We start from the raw sequence: 22,376 nt of genomic DNA, 5'->3' as shown, positions 1-22,376 counted from the left end.
CCTTTGTCGTGTTTATTCCCCCCCCCCCCTTTAAAAACAAATTCTGCTGTGATTATTTTATTTTTATTTGATTTCCTTGTTAATGATATCATCTACTTTCCTTTTTTTTAGAACGTCAACGTTTGTTAATGCATTCTTGCCCAAATTACTCACTTCTTACTTTTTTGCACACACATATAATAACAAACGTTGCCACTACATAATTTTCTACTTTTGAATAGCTGCAAAATGTTGCGTGTTCTATTCGAATAAATCAGTTACTTCTGTAACTGCGAAAAGTGTGTGTGTTGTTAAAAAAAAAAAAAAAATCATAATAATGGATCACGCTGTAGTGCGGTGATTTTTTCCCCTTCTTTTTCTTTTGGGGGAACAGACGATATTTCATTTATGTAATGGCATGTTTTAGAAAGCTGCAGATGTCTCCTTCCCCACCCCTTATAGAATCCTCACAATGAGTAAGAAAGCAGCATAGGGGGTACTTGTGAGGAAAAAGGAACAAAAGAGAAACTTTCTTGCAATTGAAAGTGATGAGAACTGTCAGAAATCGGAACCTTTGTGTGTTTCTTTCTTTAAAGGGTTAAGAGCTATGAGGTTTCATGAGATTCTTACCTATGCAGCAGGACGTGTTCTCTTTCATTTATACTTTCTCTATTTTATCAAATGGTTTCCTTAAAATGCCAATATGTTATTTTAAAAAATCACGGTACCTACACACGAAGACTAACTCATGGTGCGTGGCGTTTTTAAAAAAGTGCTTAAAGGTGCTTATTTTCAATTTTCGCTTTTTAAAAGCCCTTAAAGGTGCTTATTTCATTGGGTGTTTTTAAAAAGTGCTTAATTTTCCCTTTTCGAAAATGAGATTTTTTTTTTCTTTACCATGTCGGTTATTGCCACGTATTATGCAAAAGCGTGCTTTTCACATTGTTCTATTCAACGTTTTCACAATTCATTTAACTACAATCAATTCCGGCGTACCCTCGGTCCTTAGCGTATGAAAGCGCCAATCATTTTACATGTTTGATGAAATACTTGAGAGTCCGTACGTGCGTCTACTGAGCTGGGTCCGATGAGATTATTGCACTCTCGTGTGCAACTCTGCTGCATTTTGCAAGATATTCTCAATTTCTGACTTCATTTTCCACCCTCTGATATCGAACCGAAAAATCTCTTGATCATTTTATAATGTCTAATCAGGGGTCTGTCCAGACATTTTGTGAAAGGTCCGTTTTTCGTGAAATTGTGAAAAAATTACTCACATTCTTTCAACTAGGGTCCGCTTTTATGAATTTGTGCAAATAGGGTCCGTTATTGCAAAAAAAAAAAACTTTTTCAAGGAGTTTTTAAATTGTAAAGACATACAAGATTATGCTCAACACTGTAAAATCATAATTAAAATAATTAAATTTTAAAAAATTAACAACAATTGCTGCTTCTAAATTAGAGATGCAACATATAAATATTTGGTATTTAGCCTATACTGCTGAACGCAGAATATTAATTTCGGACGAATAATGGAAGAATCGTCTGCAGAAGACAAAACTTAATTCGTTTACATCCATCTTTCTTGTTTTCTGCCCTGGAAAGGGTTTATTCGATTAACAAAGTAATAATGAAGATTAACAAATTTGTGAAGGGTCCGATTAAAAGAAAAATCATTTTGTGAAGGGTCCGTTTTTAAGTTAAAATATTTTGTGAAGGGTCCGTTTTTATGAAAAGATATTTTGTGAAGGGTCCGTTAACGGACCCAAATTTCTTCTTAACAGACCCCTGCTAATATAATCAAGAAAAGAGTTCTTTGTCAGAAACTAGTTATTTTATCATGATCATGTAAAGTCTTTGAAAATTATTTTGCATTTTGTTAATGTATATAGTGCTCAAAAATATTTTTTGATTGCTTAAAAAGTACTTAAGGTGCTTATTTTTTGTTGAAAGATTTGCTGATGATTTATTTTTTGCTGATGGACTTGGCTACGCACCCTGAACCTCTTTCATTACGCCTGTTGGCCATTACTAATCAAATATGTAAGGCTGGCTAGTAAACTTTATTTTTTTAAATGTTGCGTTTTAAACTAGAATTGATAGAGTTAGATTATATGCTTCAATCCAGCGTCGTATGTATTTGTCTTGATTTTATACTTCTGTATTTTATATTGTATTCTCTTCCTGGACTTTGGCAAAACCTTCAGGGTACAGAAAGAGCAATTTAAACATTTGTCGTACTCTCTCGATAGAAAAGGTTTTGCTTTTATGACTTCCGAAGCTGGTACCCCCTGAAGACGACAGCTTCAGTTGTCATATTTATTCATTTTTCCTTGTTTCTTTTGTTTAAATTCCTTTTGGATTCTCAGCGGCTTAGCGCGTTTTTCCACTGGAAGTATTGTTTTTAATTGCTTTAATTATTTTGAATTCTTTTCTTAATATATTCTTAATATCTCCTCATATTTCACTAAGCCAATTATTTACTCAAAATCATTTTGAATATTGGTGAAAATTAAGTTCTCAGTTATGATTGTCTTCTACATTTCGAAAGTAATTAGTAGTCGTCGCTACATTAAAAAAAAAAAGTAGTTGTAGTTGACCACAAAGAAAATGTAGTTTTTTCGACCGCTGGTCATGCATTACTCTTGACCCTCAATCTTTCTATATAAATACTTTTCATTTTTATGCTGTACCGTGTGTGTAATATATAAATTAAAATACGCATTGTACCGCCTCTTGTATAAGATATGATCCCTGAATTTTTAGTTCGTTCAAAATAGGTCCAGAGTGCTTAGCGTTATTAAAAAGTGCTTATTTTTTATTTACATTTTTTAAAAGTCTTTAAAGATGCTTTGCTTTATCCGGGGCTTATAAAAAGTGCCTAATTTTCTATACTTTAAAGACAGATTTTTTTCATTGCCGTGTCAATTTTTCTAAATTGCAAAAAATTCGGGATTTTCACAATTTTCTCTGCGATATTTATCAGAAACTAGTTATTTTATCAAGATAATGTGAAGTTTTGGAAAATTTTTATGAATTTTATTGATTTTATGTTTATAAATTAAGAACTTTAAACGATAGGAAAAAAAATTATTTTTATTACCGCACAGATCCTAATTATGATTTTCTTTTTAGGAAATCGATTAAAATATTTTTTGAGTGTTTAAAAAGTACTTAAAAGGTGCTTATTTTTTATTGAAAAATCTGGCTACTGTCCCTGTGATCACTACTTGGGAATCTCTTTATTTTCTCTTGCAGGAAAGAATTTCATTTTTGCTGAAATTGCTTTTGGGAAAGAAAAAAAACTGCATATTAAATTAAGATAAATGTGTGTTTATAAATTAATTCTGTTCTATACCTTTAAAAAGATATGCAAGATGAACTCCGAAAAATTTCATTGAGACAAACTTTAAAAAACACACAGATTTTAAACTTAAAAGAGCCTAGGGTTGAAATAGGCAAACAAGAAAATGTACGCATGTTATCCAGTTTGAAGTGCTTGTGGAATTCTTCCTTGTCAAAAGAATTTGAACATCTGGGAATTTAATAATGTGTGCCTTGAGAGTAACAAAAGAATACCCCAACCCCCAGTCCTGCCCCCCCCCATTCACTGAACAATGAATAAAATGCAGAGAAAGGTCCTTTTAAAAGGTCTGTCATGCGGGGCAGTTGTTAAGAGGTGACAACCTCTTCCTAGTTTTTTTTTTTTTTTTTTTTTTTAAATCTGTTTTGTTCGAATATTTTTTGTCTAGAGAAAATAGTGTAGAAATTGCAACTGCAATAAAGAACTGAAAAAGTGATCTAGTAATAGATTTTTATTATGTTTTTTATTTATTAAAATTCTTAGTCTCAGTTTTTTATTCTTAAAAGTTATTTTAAGTTATCTTTTACGGATTTTGAATAAAAGAAACTTAAATTAAATGCATAAACGTAACCTTTAGTGCCAAAATAATTAAGAAGCCTCATTCAAGGAAAGGGGGTTGTGATTTGCTTATTATGTTTGTCAAGTGTGGATAACAATGTTTAAGTAAGATATTAAAATCCTTTTATTTTCGAAATTTTCTCTAAATGCAAAATGAAAAATGCAGCGAAGAAAAAAAAGTTTCACGTGATTTAAAATGTATTGTACAAAATAATTTTTGTGCAGAAAGTCTTAAAAACATTTGTATTTTTAAATTATGTAAAATTGATCGTACGAATTTTATTTATTTATTTTATTGTAGGTAGTCTGGAAAATAGTCTAAAAAATTAGCTATGCTTTAAATTTTTTGAAGGTGGCCTGGAAAATTGTGTTTAGTAACTTTTTGTAGATAACTTTTGTAAATAAAATCATTGTAATTTTGATTTTTTTCTCCATATAATCTGAGAAATCAATTAATTTCTTTTTTTTGATCAATAGTATGAAAAATTAATTGTACGATGTGTGATATAATATTTTTGTAAGATAATCAGGGAAATTTTTTTAAGCAAAATAATTTTTGCGTAGAAATCCTAAGAAATTAATTGTACTATATTTTTTGTATACAGACTTAAGAAACTTACTGTGCGATTTAATTTCATCTTAATAGTCTATGAAACAAATTTTTATTGTTTTTATTTTTATATAGGTGTCAATGAGCTGACTATAAAAGGACTAGAATGTGTTCCAACGAAATAGCTTTTGTAGTAATTTTGGCTTCTTTATTTTCTGTTGCATTTTCAAGTAAGTTTGTTTCACATCATTGACTTGTTTTTGTTTCTAAGATATTGCAATAATGTCTAACTTTTAATGCCTTTAGTCTGCTGTACAAATTTTAAAAAGAGATTATGATGCTTGTCGATTATAGGGACCATGTGTTGGTGACTTGTTGATGTGTTGGTTTTCCAAGTTGTCGCCAATTCGAACGTTCGTACCTACAACCAATCTGCCGAATTGAAATATTGAGATGTATTGTCAAAAAATATCTATCTTTACATTATGTCGCTATATTTTTCCAATCGAAATAATCTGTGTATTATTTTAACATTGTCAATATTTTTGTGACCCCAGTAAAATTTATCAAACGCAACAATATCGTATTCAATAATTATTCAATAAGTATAAAATATTCGCTTTATTATTATTTTTGTTTGTTGATATATTATGTTATCGATCAGGGGTCGGTTTAGAAGAAATTTGGGTCCGTTTTAATAAATTGCTTTAATAAATTGTTGGGTCTTAGTTTTAAAATTTATTTTAAATAAATTGCTGCATTAATTAATTTTAGTAAACGAAATTACAGTCGGACTTCTATTTAACGAACTTCCATTTTGCGAATTTCTCTATTTTGCGATTTTTTTTTTTTGAGGAACTAAGAACATTTTGGAAATTTCTTCGCAAAATAACTTCCAAATAGCGAAGTAAATTTTCTATTTAACGAACTTTTCTTTGAGATCCACTTTCTCTATTTCTCAAAATATTTCAGAACATTTCAAACTTGTTAACGCATTTTATGGTGGGTAAATGACCCTGAATTGATTTTCAAAGCCACTTAACTTTTAGTAAAAGCAATAAAATTCTTTTCCTTTTTTATTTGCATTTCAAACGAAAAACTCAGACAAAATTTACGGATTTTATCAGCAGCAATTGAATTTAAGAACTCATGAGGTAATGTATATTTAAAATTACTTTTATAATGAATGCAGCTATAATTTTATACATAAATATATCTTTTTTTAGTTGAAAATGTATGTAGCATGATAGTGTAACACTGGATAATGTTTTGCTCTATTCTTTACTTTCCAAGCAGATTTCTTTTATGGTAAAGATTTATAAATTAAATAGTAGGTATTAGTTTGCAAGATAAAGATGTAACAATTGCTGTTTTAATAATGACTTGTGTTTATAAATTTAAAATCTATTTTGTGTTGCTTAGGTATTTCAAATGGTGATTTTCTATTTAACGAATTTTCCGTATAACGAGCTTATTTTTGGGATTTAGCGGATTTGTTAAATAGAAGTCTGACTGTACTTTCTTTCTTGGTGTGTGTTAAACACATTTAAAATTACATGTTTCGAAATTTTTTGATTCTTAACATTGAAAGTAAATATTTAATGCTGTCTTAATATAGACTTGCATAGCTGTAAAAAGTAAATAAACATGATTTTTTTTTCAAAAAGAAAAAAAGCAAATGTTAATTAAAATTCTACCTTTTGATTAAAAAAGCATGGAATTCAAATCTACATTATAGTTTATTGATGGAAATTTCTATATTTCTAAAGCTGGAGGTTATATTAAAAAGAAATTACCTTAATATGCCAAAAATAGAAAGAAAAAAAAAGCTGAGTTCAGATATTTTTTTCCTGATATAGTGTCATTCTTCCCTTTCAAAGTCTATTTTAGTAAACGAAGTTACTAGTTTAGTTATTTTGCCATTTTATAAATCATGAGAAAAAAAAAGAGATCACAATTTTAAATTAAAATTATGGTGTGCTAATTGAAACTTTGTGTTACTAGTTAAAGTAGTATTCTTTAAATTATCTATTTTATCTTGTTTTTTAATTTCAATCATACCTTGGTATCAAAATGGTCGCTATGCATTATAATGAAAAATTATTTTAGTAAGTTAGAGCTTCTAAAATATTGTTATAATATAGTTTTAATATTAATTTAATTTTGATTAAACATTTATAAAGTTTTTTTAATCGTAAATTAAAGCTCTTATAGTGTATTTGAATAAAAATCAAAAAAATCTGATTTAAATCAAAAAAATCCGATTTAAATCAAAATAATCCAATTTTTTGATTTTTTTAAAAAAAATCAAAAAAATCACGAACTCTGATTTGTGACATAATTTTAATAAAGAGGTTTTTGGGCAAAGCTGTTTTGTACAGGACGGTTTAAACCCGATTTTAACCGCGGATTAATCCATTCTGTCCTAAACCTTGCCAACTCTGATTTACTTATTTATAAATAGGTTATTTATGTATAGATTATTTACTTATTTATAAATAGATAGCACCTTACTCTAAGACTCTTTAATTGAACCATTTTCCCCCCTGAAAATTCCAAAATATATATAAATGCAATATCTAATCTGGCAATATTTTCTAACAGTGTAATATCTACCACTAGACCACTATTTCAGATTCTTCATAAAAAATATGCAAATATATACCATGTATTCTCGAGTTTCAAGTTAAAGCTTTTTTTTCCAGCTTAAAGCTCCTAGTTTCATTATTTGTGAACAATGTTTTTCGGAACATTTCCACGCAAGTAAATTAAAAAGTAGTTTATATGCCTTGAAGAAAAGCTATAATTTTAAACTATAAATATTAAAATTATCTGGGCTTTTAAAAGGAAAAATATTTTTAAAATATTAATTTTAAAAAAAAAACTCGCTAATTTAGTAAGATCTACGTTTATGAGAACTATCAAAATCAATTAGTTCTTAATCTTTTTTTTCTTCATATCGACGTTTTGCGCCATTTTCAAAATTAGCATAGAGAGCGCTGGCTAAACTTGACCTAACATTCGTGAATGACTCTTACAAACACGTAGCAGTTATGAAAATGACTTAATTATTCGCTGAAAAGCGCCATTTCACGTGATCCTTGGAAAAACAGCCTTAACTATTAAATATCAAGATCTCAATTTTTAGTTCAAAGGGTTATACCATGAATATTTAGCATAAAAGAAATACTACCAATAATAAATCTTAAGATTTCCTACCACAGCCATTTAGGATAAAAAAAAAAAAAAAAAGAATTGTATCCCTATTCTTGAGAGGAAATAAAAGCAAAACTAATCGAGTTTGAAGTCTTCTCGCAACAACCCTTGGTAAAAAGAAGAAAAAAAAAAGAAAGTAACAAAAGCTGTTTAGAAGTGAAGAAGTACAAAGGTTCTAATTTAGCCAGTTCCCTAATCACACGCTAGTCGCCGATAACGATTGGCGTAGAAGGGACATGGACATAAAAGTCGGAAAATGGATTCCCCACGGTCTTTTGGAATAACCATTAAAGGTTATTAAGGGATGTAATTGGAAAACAGTCAAAGGTAGACCTGGCGGATGTGCCACAACGAGATTCACATGTAATAAAAGGCAGTGCTGCTATAATGCTTGTAAATTCTAAACATTAGGTTATCCCTTTAACTACTTCTCTCACAGCCTACTTTGCACATTATCTTTTTCTTTGAGAAATAAATAAACGACGAATGAATATTGTAATTCAAGATACACTTTTAGAAGTGTTTTGGAATGTTGTGCAATGAATCTTAATATAGTGCAACTTTGCTGTAATAGAGTACAAGTTCAATTAGATAACGCGAATGCAAATGAACACAAATATTTTCATTTGCATAAGCAGTTAAAGGGGAGTATCAATAATGCTAAAACTTGCCTTTTTCGATGTACCTTTTCTAAGAATGATTTTTGGGGGGTATTTGAGATTTTATCCAGGGTGGCGTAGCGTTTTTAAAAAGTGCTTATAGGTGCTTATTTCCGATTTTCGTTTTTTAAAAGTTCTTAAAGGTGCTTATTTCCCATTTTCGTTTTTTAAAAGCCCTTAAAGGTGCTTTTTTCATTGGGGTTTTTTAAAAAGTACTTAATTTTCCCTTTTCCAAAATGAAATTTTTCCTTTACCATGTTGATTTTCTCCACGAATTACGCAAAAATACATTGTTCTATTGCAACCTCAATCTATTTCAGCCTACCATCGGTCGTAACATATGAAAACGCCATTCGTTTTACATGATTCAAAATTTCATGATTTTTGACAACTGTCAAAAACTATGCCAAAGTTTTTTTTTTTTTTTTTTTTTTTTTTGTCATGACGGTTAGAACCGTCAATAATCAAAAACTTGCCAACCCTGCCTAATTATTATTTTTTTCTAAAGTGTTTAAAAATATTTCAGAGTGCTTGAAAAGTGCTTATTTTTCTTTGAAAAATTTGGCTACTCACCCTGTTGTATGCTGTGATAATGTTTTAGCGTTAACAGGAATACTTTTTGAGTTATGAAAGATTTTTGTTCAGAAATGATGAAGCTTTTTAAAGACAACTTAAAAGTTTTTCGTTCATAATTTTTTTTTTTAAATTTCTGCTAAAGATATACAATTTTAAATAGAGGAAAAAAGTTTTTTTTTTTTTTTTCCCCTCCCAGAGTAGTTTTTTTCTTCCATAGGGAAAGAAGTTTCACAATCTCAGTGAAACTTATTTTAAAACATTCAAGCTAGCATATATTTTATACCCCTTTGAAAACGCTGCATATATTAAGCTATATTTCTTAATTCATTAGTAATAATGAAACAAAAACTCAAAAATTTTTACAGCCGATTTAACTCATTAGATATTATTATTATCATTATTCAGAAAGATATCTTCGTATCACAATCAAATAAGGAATTATGTACTATTCATATGCAGAAAAAGTTTTGTATGATAAACTTATTGAAATAAATTACATTAAACTGGAATAAATTTTTAGCATTTTAAAAATATATATTTCTGCCGAAACTCATTGTTTACATGTTACTTTTAAAACCACAAATACTGGAATTGTGAATTTAAAGAGAATTAAACCGTAACTTAATAAAGAAAATTAAAAAATAACGATTTTAATAAACTCAATTGTTCAATTGAATCAATTTTTCTTCATAGTAAATGACAATGTAAGCAAAACTTGTGTCTAAAATGTATATAATCGTGTATAAAGAAAAACTTAACCATTGAATTTTCAATAAAATTGATAAATACCCAGGTATTTATGAATTTTTGGTATTTATCCCAAATTATTATTATTTTTTTATTGCAAAAGCACTTGACTTTACATCAAGTGCTTTTGCAATAAAAAAAAAAAATTATAAAAACCCAGATATTTTACAATCTATGGGAAACGAACTATTTTGAAAACCAAACAAATGTAGAGTAAAGGACTTCTTTATTGTTCAAAAAACAGGCTAAACGTTCTGGACCTCATGTACAGTGCGTAAAGTAAAAAGAATAGAACACCTGAGTAATTTTTGATCCCTAATGATTGGATTTTCACGTACTTGGACTCAAACTTAATGGTTCATGCGGGTGACCTCAAATATGTTACTTAATTAGTGCAGACGATATTTTGAGTCTCTAAATCAGGTATAATATTGTTCTTTCTCTGAATAAGCATACCTTTTTGTCGACGGATTTGAATTTTGGATCAGCAAAATATAGAGGCTAGCCGCAATGCGGAAAATTTACTTACTTTATAGTTGAAATTTTTTTTGATCATTATTAAAAATAATAATAATAAATAATTTTAAACAAAATTTTCTACATAATTACCTTTAGATAAACCAACTTTATAATCGTATGCAAAAAAAATTTGATTTAGCTATTCTTCGATTTCGACGATTTTTCGATTTCGATTCTTATAGATAATTCTTGAAAGGAAAAAAAAAAATTGTTACTGAACTCAAGAGTTCCCTTTACAGAGGATCAAAACTGTGATGGCATGTCTTCGGATCATCCTCTACAAATTTATTGTAAGAGCCGCGATGGCTCAGGAGATAGAGCGTTCGCCTTCCAATGAGGTGAACCGGGTTCGAATTCCGGCGATGGCTGGTCAATAAGAATTCTGCATCCGGCTTGCACCGACCACAGTGCTGACGTGAAATATCCTCAGTGATAGACGGATCATGGGTTAGAGCCCTCTTGCCGTTAGGCTAACCGTGTGGAGGTTCTCGTGGTCTTCCCCCCCCCATGTAACGCAAATGCGGGTTAGTTCCATCAAAAAGTCCTCCACGAAGGCAAATTTCTTCCAATACTTGATCCAGGAGTTCACTTGTCTTCTGGATTGGGTTCAAAATTACAAGGCTACGGAGTTGGAACATTAATAGTCATAAGCCCAAAAATTGGGTCGCCTGTTCAACGACGGTTATAAAAAGTTATAGAATTTATTGTAAGTTATGATCTATAAGTGACATACCTCACACTACTTGTTCCATGCGTATGGATAACAGATATACTTGTGATAATAAAAAAAAATGTTAAAACCAGACCAACTTAGTTATCTTTGGTTTTTATTTTATGCCTCTTTTTTCTTCGGTGGTGAAGGGGGGAAAGAAGAAAGGGGACCTTGGATTTGACCTCAATCGGAGCCCACATTTGATGTCGGCGTTGAGAGAGATTATTAAGACGCCTTTTCCCTGACAGTTTAATGAAAACTAAAATTGCATTAATAAGAAAGTTCTTTCGCACATGGAACCTAATATGCAGCTTTTTTTTTCTTCCCTCTTTTTTTCTCTTGGCTCATTTCTCAACTTGTTCACGTAGAAAAACACAAGGCCGCACGAATTTTTATTTTTTATTATTCTTTTGCGTAAGATTGGCATCACCTGGAATTCGTATTGGAGAGATTGAGGGGATTGGTATTTTTTTTTTTATGACTTACTTATTATTTTTAATAATGGATGTGGAATTTTTATGTAAAAGTGCGGAAAGAAACATATAATAAAACAAAAATTGCGCAATAGTCATTGTTGAAATCGTTACATTTCTCCGATGTCATTTTTAAGGTACTAAATTCAAATAGATGGTATTCATGCTAGCCGCATCCGGCGACCGGTTGTGCCGCCTTAACGTAGTAACTACTTCGCATGTTCTATTTGCACCTGGTTTTTCTCACCCAATAACTCTTGCGGATTCTCTTTATTATCAGTGATTTTCGAAGCTATTCGCCAACGAAAGTAATAAGTTTAAGCGCCTTAAACCAAGCAATAACTTTTAACTATGCCGTAAAGAATTATCTGAGCTTTAGAACGGAAAAATAACTTTAAAAGTTACGAAACGTTTTTTTTTTTTTTTTTTTTAATCGCCAATTTGGCGAGATTTTTTTCTTTCTCATCCTTGAAAATAATTCAAATCATTGAACAACTCTTTTTCCCTTTGCAAATTTTTATGAGCCTGTGTAATTTAGCATCGGTGTATCTTTTTAGGTAATAACAAATTAAGTCCTTGACATTTAAACATTTGATTGATCTTTATAAATTTTTAAATTTCCCTATTTTATGAGTAGATTTCAAAAAGTAATTCTCTCATTATCAAAAGATGAGAAAAATTTGTTGTTTAAAAAAATAATTAAAAGCTTGCTAAAAAGCGATTTCTGTGCATATTTGTTTTGCCTTCAAAAGAAGTAAACTAACAAAAAATGATTACATGATAAACAGCTTGGAAGCTTTTTTCTATAATTTTAAGTGAAAACAATCAGAAAATGAACATTTAAAGGTGCATTTTTTTAAAAAAAGTATTTATTTAAGAAATAGTTTTAAAATTTGAAATCATTTAAAAATTTATTAATATCCCCCTCGTAAAATCTAAGCAGTGGAGAATAAACCTAACAAAGTAAATGTTTGCAATAGTATCACAATTTAACATATAAATGTAGGTACAGTCAACCCCGCTTAAAGGAATACCATCGGTTCCAGCCAAATCTATGCAATTAAGCGGGTTATTCGATTAAAAGGAAGGGCATTGCAATGTTCAATCTTAAATTCAAAATTTTTGTGGAAATTTACTTTTCAATGGCATTTAATGCATAGTATAACGCTTTGATTAAATAAACTCAGTTTTATGATCAATAAACAATTATAATTAAAACTGTGTTAGTACCATAAAATATAAATGTCATTTAAAGTTACATAAAAACTAATCAATGTTAGTGAAAAGTATAATATAGGTACTAAAATATTATTTGGTCCCTTCCGAAAAAATCTGTTTTTATGCCCGTTTAATTCGCCAATTTATCAAAATTATATTTTCCCTTCAATTTCTGCTAAGACTTTCATGACTTGCGAATTCCTTTATAATACATTCAGAGTTTTATTAATAGAGTACTGAGGAATTCATAACAGAACAATATTTAGTAAATATTAATAGTACTGTTCATTAAAAATTAGTCGACATCAATTAGTTGGTATTCCTGCATACCAATATTTTAAAATTATAAGCGAATTTGAGTTCTTTAATCAAATATTTCAAAGTGGGGTTTCAATAATTTTGAAAGCGAAAACACAGTGACTATGCGTCTTAGCATTAATGTTCAAAAGTAATTTTCTAGATGAACTATTAATTAAAATAAAAGAATAATAGATTGAAAATTGAAATATTTTGAGTATTTAAACATATTATTTTAAGAACTGCATTAGTATTCAATGAAAAGTGGATGTTTTGAATGTGCAAATCATAAATAGCATGACAAATAGTTGAAAATAATGAACAAATAAGGACAAAATATTTTTCATCAGGAAAATCAGAGCAATTCCATACTCTTATTATTATTAAACTATTAGTACTAAAACTTTTACTTTTTTATATGCAACCTATGTTATTTTTATATCTTTTTATCATTTCATTATTTTTGAGTATTTTTTTTTTTTTAAATATTATTATAATATAAAATGTATACAATATATTGCCCTAATTATATTAAAATTTGTATTGATTAAATAAATTTTTTAAAAAAAGGAAAAAAATAGGAAATGTATATTTCATAAAAATAAATTGTATACAGCTAAATAATGATATTAATTAAATAATATTGAAGTATTGTATCATTGTATTACAGACAAGCAAGGAAAGAAATCATTCTTTAACAAATATTACTGAAATAAAATTAAAATGTTTGTGTTTATTTGTATGTTAAGTTGAGTTGTAAAGTAATATAAAAGCATATGTAAAGTATTCTTTTTTTTATTATTATGTTATCATATTTAAAGAACAAAAGTGGATAGTTTTGAATAATTACTGGGGACATTATATAATAGTTGAATGTTATAGTTACATATTATGAAATAGTTTACAGTGGTTCAGTTAATTTCAATTAAGGGCTGTAATTTCAGTAAAGGATTGGTAAGTTTAATTTAGGTTAATTTCATTATTCGAAATATTGCTTTAAAAAAAAACAGTGTAAATAAAAAAAAAAACTTAAAAAAAAACCTGGTTTTATACCAAAAACTATTTTTTTTAAATATGTTTTTAATTATGTTAAAATTATGCTGATAACATATAACATTTCAAAAAGATAATATCGCAAATATTAACATAATGATAATTATTGAAAATGGCATTCTCATAACAATTGAAACATTTTATTCGGGTAGCGAAAATGTTGACTATGTAAACATATAGTGTAAATTAGTAAATTTTAAGAGAATAGCATCATACATTGTTAAAACATTGGAAAAAAATATCCTGATGGATTGTTACAACACATAGCAACACATTATTCGTACTTATCAGTTTTACGAAACAATATTCGTGTTGGCGACTCTCTTGGAAACAGCAGTTGCCTTATAGATGGTCCCTTCAACTGATAAGTACTGTTTACTGTACTGTCATTACAGTTAAGTACTGTCATTTGCTTTACGTGGAGAGGAAGACCACAAGAACCTCCCACAGCTAGCCTGAGGGCTAAGGGACTCTAATCCATTATCCGTCTACCACAGAGGATATTTGTCAGCACTGTGGTAGGTGAAATCCGGATTTATACCGACCAGCCGCCGCTGGAATTTGAACCCGTTTCACCTCATTGGAAGGCAGACGCTCTATCCCCTGAGCCATCGTGGCTCGTGTAAATTTGTTTGTAATCTTTGAATCCTATAGTGTTACTTCAAATCTTATATATATATTTTTTTTTCTTTCAGATTCCAATTTAGAATTTATCCAAGAACCCATATCCCGCCTGGTTAAAACAAGTGAGGGTCGTGCAGTTTTTCGATGCGAGGCATCTCCACCTGGTGCAGAAATTCTATGGTCATTTAAGGGTGGACCACTTCCTCACAACCGCTGGATTAAAGTTTCTGATCAAAAATTAACCGTTCTTTTTGGGAAAATGGACAATTCATCGAGATCTGCACACTTCTTAGAATTCTTCAGTGATGCTTATTTTCAGTGTGAAATCCGATTTAAAGGAAAAGCTTTAGTCAGCCCTCCCGCAAACTTATACATTGCAGGTAATCATTGTTAAAAAGGTTTTATAAAAAATATTGTCTGTTTTTAAAAAATGAATTGGATTAAGCGTGTATGCAGAGCTAAATTTGCTGGACATGTTTGCCAAGTGAACTTATTCACCTTAACATCCCGAGTTTTTCACTTTGAACCTATTGGAACTTGAATCAGAAGCAAGCCCAGTCTAAGGTGGGTTAACTGCAATGATTTTTATTTTGAAACCATCGTTGAATAGCTGACCCAAGTTTTGAGTTAGCAGTTTCAAATATAGCCTTGTAATTTTGAACCCAATCCAGAAGAAAGGGAAATCCTGGATCCAAGTTATTGGAAGAAATTCTCCTTTGTGGAGTACTTTTTGATGGAACTGACTTGCATTTGTGTTATATAAGGAGGAAAACATCCTGTTGTTAGCCTGACAGCAAGGGGACTTTAAACCCTGATCCATCTACCACTGAGGATGTTTTACCCCGTGACAGAATCGTGGTGCCACAGCGACATTGTCGCAGAAGGCTACTGAGTTCTTGCAGAAAGATTTTTCCTTTGGGAAGTAAAAAATTTTGGCTTTCTTTTCTGCAGAAATTTTTGAAAGATTTTATCTTCTCAGACTTATATTCAAAAGATGCCTTTCTGGCACATTGGAGTAGAAAAAAAATGTTTATGATTTTTCTATTCTCATTTGAGAAAAAGGAAAAATGAAGAATAATGAAGTTAAAAAATTTTTTCATTATTGTAGAAATTTTCATTCTATTTTTTCATACAGTTATTACTACTAATTTCTACATAGCTTTGAAAATTCGAAATTTTTAATACAATATTATTTATTAAAACAACTGAATCTCGAAATGAAAACACGCATTTAGTAACCCCTTTTAGAAGAGTCCAATTTGCATGATTTCGACGATATTAATTTTGTTTTCTGTACTTACTGCTACAAGTCAAACCTAATAAAAAGAAAACTGAAAGTGTTATTCTATAAATGTCTTAATACGATCAGCGCTTACATACGCACGTGAGACCTGGACAATGACCCGTAGAGATGAAAATATGATAGCTAGATTTGAGAGAAAAATACTGTGAAGCATTTTTGGTGGAATAAGTAAAAGCGGTACCTGGTTTAGAAGATCAAACACAGAACTTTACAAAGCATATAAAGAACCTGATGTCATTAAATTTATCAAAATTCAAAGGATTAAATGGGCAGGCCACATTATAGGAATGGAGGATAGCAGGACAACCAAAAAAGTTTCCAGTGCTAGGCCAACAGGTACAGGAAAAAGAGGACGGCCAAACCTAATATTTTTAGACTGCCTTGAAAAGGACCTACAGGTTTTAAGGACAATAAATTGGAGAACCTTGGCTAAGGAAAAAATGTCTTGGTATAGGCTTGTTGAGAAGGCCAAGGCCCATCCTGGGCTGTCTTGTCAATGTGGAAAAGAAGAAGTTACTGATACAGATTTCACGATTTTTTTTTTTTGTGATGATGAATTATAAAATGTGAAAAAGGAAATAGTGTGTTATCTTCCTACAAAATGCGAAAGTATCGCCCTAATAATAGCATAAAAAATATTAAATATTCAATTAAAATTTTTTTTTTATTTGATCTGATTTTATTTATTTTAAAGTTAGCGCTTCGCTTACTTTAAATTAGCAACATGTATATTTGTTATTTTAAGTATCTTGCAGAAAGATATTAATATTAGTGAGGTATGTTACAGAAAGCCCAAAAAAATTTTGCCACCAGGCTTACATAATTTTTCTAAATTGCAGCACAATGTATTTGTAAGTTTAAAAATTGATTTTTAATGAGGTAACTTGAAAGAAATCCAGGCTTTTTTTTCCTCAGAGACCCAGTTATTTAAGTGTTTAGACTACTTTTATATTTTTTAAATAGTTATACTGATTCTTTTAAGAGATTTTATTTCCATTTATAGTTACACATGTTTTTATTTGAAATAAATAAGAAAAACTTTTATTTTAGTTTTGGATGACTTTCCTCCACAACCTCTTCTGCACATCTCTGCAATTGTTGGTAACACAGCTGTAATTCCATGCGATCCACCTCATAGTATTCCCACAGTTGTGACGGAATTTTCTTTCAACAATAAAATCATCGACAGAACTACAGGTATATAAATTGACATTTTTTTGTTATTTGAAATTGTAGGAGTCATTAATTCTTGTAGTTATTTTATTAATATCATTGATTTGTCAATGTTTTATATTAGGTAATAAACATATAATGCCATCTGGAGATCTACAGATTTTTGATGCTAAACGTGAAGACTCGGGTGAATACATTTGCATTGCAAATAATCCGTATTTGGCTGAAAGAGTGAAGTCAAAGCGAAAAATCATTCTGCACGTAATAGGTAAAATTTACTTATTTTTATCTGATATTTCAGTACCACTTTTTTTTAAAGAGTCTTTTACTACCTTATTTATGTAATAATTCGTAAATAAAGCAAAAAAGCTTTTATTGGCTTATGTTAAACTTATAGCAGACAATATGCCTAGATAATGCTCTCAAATTTAAACTAAATATGCATGAAAAATAGTTTAATAAATACAGAGTTTTAAGTAAAAAATGTACAAATTATGAAAATTAGTAACTTTTTTTATTTGCAATGTTGTTTCCCTAGCAGCAAAATAACTTGGAAACTCATTAGGCCAATATTCACCATTCTTGGATCAACAAGGTTTTAAAGGGACATTATTTTGCCAATATTGGATCGCTGTAGAATTGTCCGATGCATCTGATATTTTATTGCCCTTATTTCGTCAATATCGACCCTATACAGATTGTTAAGTTGATCCGATATTTTATAGCCTTATTCAGCCAATATAAACCCTACATAAAATTGTCCGATTGCCCCGATATTTCATAGCCGTTACTCAACCAATATAGACCTTATATAGAATTGTACAATTTACCCGATATTTTAAAGACGTTATTCATCCCGTCTTCTGAATCCCACTCTAAAATATTTTCATTAGTTCAAATTCTGCTTTATCAATCTAATTTTTAACTCTCCAGGGAATCATCTCCAGGGATGCTGTTGTTGTTGACGTATGCCATTAAGGTAGAGGGGGTGCGATTGTTCTTGTTTTCTAGTGGCGCCATCTATGGCCAAAAATTCGACTTCTGCCACACCCATACGTAACACCCATTTATAGGGCGGACCCATTCATACATTCATTCATTCATCCACAGATCGTAATTTTGATCGGAATCAGAGAACGATCAATCTCCAATTCAGTACCCCCAGAGGTATTGATATTTGTTATGGAGGACTTTGAGACTCGACAGATTTAACGTGCATCAGTCATCATTTACTACATGGGGATTCTTCCAGCCGGCAAGGATCGAACCCACGACCACTTGGACATGGGCCCAGTGCCCTACCAACCAGGCTATCCCTACCTCAGCGATGCTATAAAGACAGTGTTTAATGGTTCTAAGCCTACTCTTAAATGGAGCCCAAGTGTAGCTTAAGTAATCTGTTTTTTAACATCCTGCAATTTAAAGAATAAGAATAAATTTTTAAGATCCTTTTCATCCATTAGTTTTCTACACCCAATCGCACCATATTACCCTCAAAAGCCGTATAATGAATGAAAGCAATTTTTCCTTTTTTAAAAATATGTGTGTTTAATTGTTCTATTAATTAATTAATTTCAAGATATTTTGATCAGCTGAGAGTTTTAAGACAAATTGCATTTACGCAGTGATTTTCATATTTCATAATAAATAACTCATTTACATATTGTCTTGGTGTTAGCTTAAGCTTAATCATAACCTTTATGTAATGACCAGGGATGTAGTGTTCCTGGTGAGTCTTATGTATTTTTATGTAATTAAAATGGGGGAGGGGAAAGAGAATTTTCAAAATTTTAATTTTAATAATGCAGATGTAACCATCACCACTAATTGGATACATTTTTAGTAACCAAAATAACAAAGTTTGTTTAATATTTATAATGCTTATGGGGAGAAAATGAATTTATTTTTCTTTATTTTCCTGTTTCTTTTTCAGAACCAACTGAGTTTAAGGCGGTATCATTAGTTAAAACTCCTTCTTCCAAAGTTTCTGCTGCCCTTGGTAGAAATCTGACTTTAGAGTGTGCAGCAGCTGGTAATCCAAAACCTACAATACGTTGGAGAAGAGATGACGATAAAGAACTCTCTGATGAAAGATATCAACAACAAGGAGGTAACAATACTCTCTCTCTTTATAAATATAAAATGTATTTTACATCATGATGCGTAGAGTTTTTAAAACGTGCTTAATTTTCCCTTTTCGAAAATGAGATTTTTTTCTTTATCATGCCAATTTTCGCCATGTATTATACAAAAGCGTGCTTTTCACATTGTTCTATTCAACCTTTTCACAATTCTTTCCTCCACAATCTATTTCGGCGTACCGCCAGTCCATAACGTATGAAAGAGCCAATCATTTTACATGTTTGATGAAATACTTGGGAGTTCGCACGTGTGTCTCCTGAGCTGGGTTCGGAGAGATTATTCCACTCTCATGTGCAGCTCTTCTCATTGCATGAAGCTGTAACTTCTCAGCCTCGTCTTAATTTATTCACAAACTGCTGTTGAATATATCATTCACTAGAGAAATTTCATGAACTCTTTTCTCCTCACTGTAGACTTCTTACATTGGGACTCTTATTTTTCATCTTATTCTGAAGAAATTTTTTTAAAACTCTTTATTTCAGCACTGTAGACTTTTACAGATGACATTTAATCTTCTTTTTATATTTCTTTTCAAAATTCCTGTTATCTATCCTCCTTGAGAGTTTTCACAACTTCCGATTATTGTCAAAATCTTCAGCTTATGTTTTCGTGTTACTCATCTGTTACGTAATCCAAATACTGTATTTTTTTTGTAACCATCCTCCCTTATTTCTTCTTAAATTCCACACTTTCAGTTAAAAAAAAGAAAAAAGGAAAGGAAAAAAAAGTTTTTATTTTATTTTAAATATCATGTTAAGTAGAAAAATTAATACCGCTGACTGGACCCGTTCCTAGGCTGGAGTAGAGCTGGACTAGTGGCCAAGTCCTGGGCTATATGGTTAAGGGTTTTTCGTAACGTAGGTACATGCTCAGGGTTTGGAGGAGAGAAAAAAAAAAGCAATTAGAGAAAGGCCGGAACAAGCCGAAAAAGGGCGTCTAAAAAGTTTGGCGGTCGATTTCTGAAACCAATATTTCTACATAATTTTCATGCAGTAGCTCCTGCATTAAAAATTGAGTTTGAGAAAGTTGGTACTCAAATCAAGGACTGTTTAGTTTAAAGATTTATGATTGTTTGTACCGAGTAGCACATTTTTTTACAACCAACAAAATTTTCTAAATTCTGAATGTCATAAGTTTTCTGGTCGGTTTTTATATTGTAAAATTTTTCTCTTTGAAATAAATTCTCATTTAGAACATAAATAGATTTTTAAAAAAATAAGATAAAAAAGGAAGAGTATATTATATGTTTAATTTTCTTATGTACAATGTTATTTCTGTTCATTTAGGGAATCTTCAAATAATGAACATAAAGCGTGTTGATGAGGGAACTTACTTTTGTGAAGCTTCAGACTCTATGGGAAATCAAGTGTTTAAAAGCTGTAATCTTGAAATTCAAGGTAACACTAATTTTTGTAGTTTTTTTGTTTCAGATTATTTTCCAAAAAATTTTTTTTTTATTATGTATTGAACTCTAACATAGTGTGTAGCTTTTTTAAAAAGTGCTTATAGATTTTTACTGCTTATTATGCAAAAGCTTTGTTTTCACAATTCATTCAAACACAATCCATTTGGGCATACCGTCGGTCAGTACTGTATGATAGCGCCAATCATGTTACATGTTCGATAAAAAATTTGCGGGTCTGCATGTGCGTCTGCTGAGCTGGTGCCGGTGAGATTATTGCACTCTCATGTGCAACTCTGCTTTATTTTACAAGATATTCTCAATTTCAGGCTTCATTTTCCACCCTCTGGAATCAAACCAAAAAATCTCTTGATCATTTTATGGTGGCTAATATAATGAAGAAAATCGTTCTTAGTCAGAAACTAATTATTTTATTGTGATCATGTAAAGTCTTTAAAAATTGTTTTGCATTTTGTTAATGCATAGAGTGCTTAAAAAGTACTTTAAAGGTGCTTATTTTTTGTTGAGAGATTTGGCTACGTACCCTGTCTAAGTAATTCAAGTCTAAAGGTGAATAAAAAATGTATAGTATTCTTGGAAAACTAGGATAGGGTTATCACCCTAAGAATCAAATCTACAGTCAAGCATAAAATGCAAGGAAAAATGTAGAACCCCGGTTTTATGTTGTTCATCTCGTATGTAATCCTGCCTCCTACGTCATTTTCTACCTGTCCATGAAAATTGCCTATACTGATAATGTTAAATTATCCCTGATTTTATATTACTTAATAATCCCACTAATTAAAATAATCCCACTAATCCTTTTACCCTTAATTGCTTACCCATTTTAATCGCATGTAATGGTGTGTTACCTCTTAATATATTATGTATAATATGTACGGGGAATTTTTTTGTCCACATTAGAGTGGCAACCCTAGAATAAATTTTTTTTATTGTTATTGTTATTGATGCTTCCAAAAAAGACTTCTTTGTTGGTAAAATTATTTCTCTAAAAACAGAATTTAAATAGTTAATAGTGTTTTAATTTTACCTTTGTTTAGAAACACCCCAGATTTCAAGAGCACCAAATGATGTTGTTGTTGAAGTGGGCCACAACTTCACTTTACACTGCCTAAATAGAGGTCATCCCAAACCTTCTCTGAAGTGGGTTCACAATGGAAGAGAAATGACAGACTCAAAAAATAGAAAAGGTTTGTTTTTCTCTATATATGAAGGGAGAGCATTTCAGTGATAAGTTACATTTTAAAATTATTTAGAAGAATGTTAAAAGCACAATTTCCTTGTAAGCAATAAAGTGTAAATTTTTTATGTTTAAATTATTGCCTAATATTATGGTTGAGTCTTAGTATGTAAAAATAAGATCATTTGATCAAAAGTTATTCATGGTGTCCACTTTTTTTTTTGTGTACAGGGTATCCGCGCACCTGTAAAGTCATGAAAAATCATGGAATGTCATGAATTTTGGTATTGAACAAAATTTGTCGTGAAATGTCATGATTTTAACTATTTATTGAAGAAAATCATGGAAAGTCATGGATTTAGGTAGCTGAAAAATCTAATTTTTAAAATGGAATTTAAAAATACTCCACCCCATTTCATGGTGCTCCGAATATCTGAATTTGTAATAAAATCCTCACTTACAGTCATATTTTATTAAAATATAAAATGCTTTCATCATGTTCTTTCAAAGAATGGAGAAAAAAAAGCATTATTTCTAGAGCAAATTATCTTTTAAACTTCTGTGATTTCAGAATTTTTGTTATTACAGTAGGGAACCGATTATCCGGAAC

At 30.4% G+C, this 22,376-nt stretch overlaps 1 protein-coding gene across 3 annotated transcripts in view; it reads left to right on the top strand.

The window, feature by feature from the left end:
* The window catches only part of LOC107437450 (interference hedgehog), an 86,768-nt gene that overhangs the window by 26,373 nt on the left and 38,019 nt on the right, over positions 1–22,376 (top strand). For 2 of the 3 annotated variants that reach the window (XM_087157814.1, XM_087157812.1), the window contains exons 2-8: positions 4,587–4,681; positions 14,617–14,925; positions 16,899–17,045; positions 17,146–17,289; positions 18,955–19,131; positions 20,450–20,560; positions 21,627–21,776. In XM_087157814.1, coding sequence (XP_087013940.1) covers positions 4,618–4,681; positions 14,617–14,925; positions 16,899–17,045; positions 17,146–17,289; positions 18,955–19,131; positions 20,450–20,560; positions 21,627–21,776 — 1,102 coding nt within the window. In that variant the 5' untranslated portion in view covers positions 4,587–4,617. Of the gene's footprint in view, positions 1–3,619; positions 4,007–4,586; positions 4,682–14,616; positions 14,926–16,898; positions 17,046–17,145; positions 17,290–18,954; positions 19,132–20,449; positions 20,561–21,626; positions 21,777–22,376 lie in introns of those variants that run through there. The other variant, XM_087157813.1, reaches the window with a different exon arrangement.

Source organism: Parasteatoda tepidariorum, chromosome 2 (genome assembly GCF_982258835.1).
Source record: "Parasteatoda tepidariorum strain Cologne lab strain chromosome 2, Ptep-v5.0, whole genome shotgun sequence".
In the NCBI taxonomy this organism is placed as follows: Eukaryota; Metazoa; Arthropoda; class Arachnida; order Araneae; family Theridiidae; genus Parasteatoda; species Parasteatoda tepidariorum.
Note: the sequence above shows the minus strand (reverse complement) of the source record. Positions and strands in the feature narration are given on the sequence as shown.